Below are 3,660 nucleotides of genomic sequence, written 5' to 3'. Positions count from 1 at the left end.
ATAACCTCTTAATAATTAATAGTATAAATAATAATAACCTATTGTTAGGAATATTAATAATTCTCTAAATAATTCTACAGTTAAAATACTGTTACAGTGTTGCTGTGATATTGGATATGGATTACAGGTGTTGTAATGTACAGTACAGATCATTATTTCATGTAATCAGGTGTATTTTTTCACAAATCACAAATGCCCATGGATAAAACACACTAAACAATATTAGAAGACAACACTGGACTGATTTTATTCTTTTGTGGCACATGCTTGAAATATGTTAATCTGATTCTAAAGAAGACATAAAACAATGTTGGAGGCCTTGTTTCTAAACCATAAAATATACTTCTGTTATCTCTTTAGTTTAATATAAATTCTTTAAAACAATCAAGCATTATCATTGCAGTAAATAACAATGTGTAAAAATATTTTTACCCAAAATTGTTTGATGGCTAGTCAGGTATTATTTCACAGTATCAAATTTTATCTCAAACAATTATCTCAAAATAAATGATATAGTGAAACAACATTCATTATAATAACTGATAAAAATCTAATGTATGATCCTTGAATTCTCTGAGCTTATATACAGGAAGACATTTACAGGTACCATGTAAGAGTAGGAAAGTAAGAACTAAAGAGGATCTTGTGATTTATTTTTCTTAATTGCCTCAACTGAAATGCAATCCATCCATTATTACACACAAAACAAATTATTATTGTAATAATTACTGAGTCATGACAATTTACTTGAAGGCTAAACTGAAATGGTCCTTAGCTGCCACTTAAGAGCATTAAAATGCAATCATTTTATGCTGTGCACTATATGTCCAGTATTTTATTAGTATTCAACAGTGACACATTTAGTTTTTAGATACTCATTCAGAGCTTCTTGTCCTGTTGGGGAGAAATACACCCAGTTAAAACAATATACAAAAAGTATTTATTATAAGATAAATGATTACTGAAATATAGTACAATGACTACTCAAAAAACCTGTTGGATATGTTTATTTAAATTCATTTATCATGCATCAAAATAATTATATCATTCACACAATTGTATTTTTGTCTTACCCAAATCTTTGCCAAAGCCAGACTGTTTGAAGCCACCAAAAGGAGCAGCCACATCGGTCTTGTTGTAAGTATTGATGAACACAGTGCCAGCCTGAAGTTTTTCACTCACATACAGAGCCTTACTGATGTCACGTGTAAACACACCTGATGCTAAACCATATTCTGTAGCATTAGCCCTCTGCAGCACTTTGTCAACATCTCTGATTGAGGAAAAGGCAGTTTACAATGTTGCTTTTGGTCATTTTGTTACAACTCTGACAAATTTGTACAACGTATACAGTTAAATCTATTATAAATCATTTAAAACTGAGTTTATATAGATTGACTGGTGTGAAACAATCAACAGTTTAGAGGTAAAAGTAGCTTATTTCTACCAACCCATTACTGAATTTGGAGATGATCATGACTGGCCCAAAGGACTCCTCAACAGCAATATACATATGATCCTGCACGTCAGTGAAAAGAGTTGGTTCAAAGAAGAAACCTATAGAGATACAAGATGTAAACAACATTGTACTTTGTCCCTCACTAAGACTTATGCATATGCACACACTCCTCTAACCTGGACGGTTCACTTGTTTCCCTCCACATACTAATTTTGCTCCTTCTTTGACCCCCTTTTCACAGTATTCCACCAGTTTGTCCAGATGAGCTTTGTGGTTCTGGGGGCCGTGGACTGTAGAACGGTCCAGTGGATCACCAATCTTCATCTTCTTTATTTCACTCACCTACATAGATGCAGTTATATATGCTATGAGCTTTGAATTAAGATACTGGAGTTACAAATTAATTATAAAATTATGAATTATTAACTTATCTAGGCTATCACTGTATGCCTTTTACACTTGAGTTAAAATCAAATGGTCTTAGTTAAATTATTTAAAGAGGTTAGTATGACTACATTTTTAGTAGCTTCAAATTGCTTCCAAAAGCTTGAGCTAATATACGGCCATAACTCACAAGAGTGCATCATGGCTAAGTATCAGAATACCTGGGATTCAGCCACAGGTAATCAAAAGGAATACAGTATATGTAAAAATAGAGATGAAGCTATTAAACCATATGTATTGTTCTTTACCACTCTCTCCACAAAAGTGTCATGGATAGATTCCTCAATGAAAAGTCTCCCTGCTGCAATGCAGTTCTCTCCCTTATTGAAGAACACAGAGCTCATACCCTGTAGACAAGAAGTGTGTGTGGAGGGTATACAATATGTCTGAGATTATAACCAAACATTTACATTGCAAATAGAATTGTGTGACGGTACTGAGGTAAACAAACCATTCTGACAGCCTTGTCCAGATCACAGTCATTAAAAATGATGAGAGGAGACTTCCCTCCTAGCTCAAGAGAAACCTTCTTCACATTGCTGACTGCACAGCTACAAGATACACAAGCTTTTTGATGATTTCCAACTGTTAATTAAATTTCATTTGTAATTTACTACAAAAGCTGAAATCCGAAAACTTTAATTTAAAGAGATACTCAAACCCCAGCATTGTTTAGATTTAAAACGTGCTCATTTACCTTTTCATGATCTGTTTGCCAATCTCAGTGGAGCCGGTGAAGCCAAGTTTTCGAACATCAGGGTGGTCAGATAACCGCTGACCAACCAGAGACCCTGAAATTCACATATGTAACAAATATCCAATGAATCTACAAGCAGATAGCTTTAAGAATTAATCAGATGTACTAAAATATAAAGTGTGCAAAGAATTTACAATATTGATATTGAATTGTGTACAGAAAACAGTTGGAGTATATCAGTTCATTTTCATTGACAGGTTTGGGCTATACTAAACTCTATTGTGTATGTTTTGTTTTATATGCACCTGTTCCTGGTAGTATGTTCACCACGCCTTTCGGAAACTTTGCCAATGCAGTTAATTCAGCAAACTTGAGAGCAGTCAAAGGTGTGACCTAGAATAGAATGCAGAAAGAGAGTCCTTAAGTTCTGTGTGTGTATATTGTTCGGGTTAAATATGCCATGCCCATGTGCATTTTTGTTTTAATATAAACTTCAGTTCTTTACTTGTGCAGGTTTGAGCACCACAGTGTTTCCAGCTGCTAGGCAGGCTGCAGTCTTCCATGCCAGCATCATCAGTGGATAATTCCACGGAATGACAATTGCACACACACTTAACATAAACAAACAAGAGCTAAATATTCTCAACACTCTGTCCAGATTAACTAAATCCATAGTAATTGAGGTGATTTTTTCATGGTGAGGCTGGACAAAAACATGGAGGATATTTTTTATGGGGAGAGTTGATTTTACCCAATTGGTTCTTTCTTGGTGAAGGTAAGGTTTCGATTAGGTCGAGCCTGGTTGATAGGAATAGTGCAGCCCTGTGGAGAATAATTTAATATATTTCAGACACACAAAAGCGGGGGATAAAGTGAGGAACAGCCGGCGGGCTGAGTGAGCAGAGGCAGCGGATTCGATGAAGGAGCGTCCGGAGGGCATGCGGCAACCACATGTGACAACCCCGGGCTGGACTCCGCTTCGTCCATGGTGAAAGGCGATCCACAGCGCAAAGTTGTTGTATTTCCTCAGCGACCAGCACGGATCAGCTCTAGGCATGAT

The 3,660-nt window shown here is 35.9% G+C and overlaps 1 protein-coding gene across 1 annotated transcript in view; it reads right to left on the bottom strand.

Annotated features, from left to right (window-relative positions):
- Positions 1-222: 222 nt before the first annotated feature.
- Positions 223-3,660, bottom strand: part of LOC107656123 (cytosolic 10-formyltetrahydrofolate dehydrogenase-like) — a 20,540-nt gene continuing 17,102 nt past the window's right edge. The window contains exons 14-23 of the mRNA XM_016443837.1: positions 3,352-3,422; positions 3,106-3,211; positions 2,906-2,993; positions 2,601-2,694; positions 2,355-2,454; positions 2,152-2,250; positions 1,636-1,801; positions 1,452-1,557; positions 1,074-1,273; positions 223-894 (exon numbers count right to left, since the gene is read on the bottom strand). Coding sequence (XP_016299323.1) covers positions 839-894; positions 1,074-1,273; positions 1,452-1,557; positions 1,636-1,801; positions 2,152-2,250; positions 2,355-2,454; positions 2,601-2,694; positions 2,906-2,993; positions 3,106-3,211; positions 3,352-3,422 — 1,086 coding nt within the window. The 3' untranslated portion in view covers positions 223-838. The remainder of the gene's footprint in view (positions 895-1,073; positions 1,274-1,451; positions 1,558-1,635; positions 1,802-2,151; positions 2,251-2,354; positions 2,455-2,600; positions 2,695-2,905; positions 2,994-3,105; positions 3,212-3,351; positions 3,423-3,660) is intronic.

Source organism: Sinocyclocheilus anshuiensis, unplaced genomic scaffold (genome assembly GCF_001515605.1).
Source record: "Sinocyclocheilus anshuiensis isolate Anshui unplaced genomic scaffold, SAMN03320099.WGS_v1.1 scaffold1867, whole genome shotgun sequence".
Classification (NCBI taxonomy): Eukaryota; Metazoa; Chordata; class Actinopteri; order Cypriniformes; family Cyprinidae; genus Sinocyclocheilus; species Sinocyclocheilus anshuiensis.
This window is presented reverse-complemented; position numbering and strand designations above follow the sequence as displayed.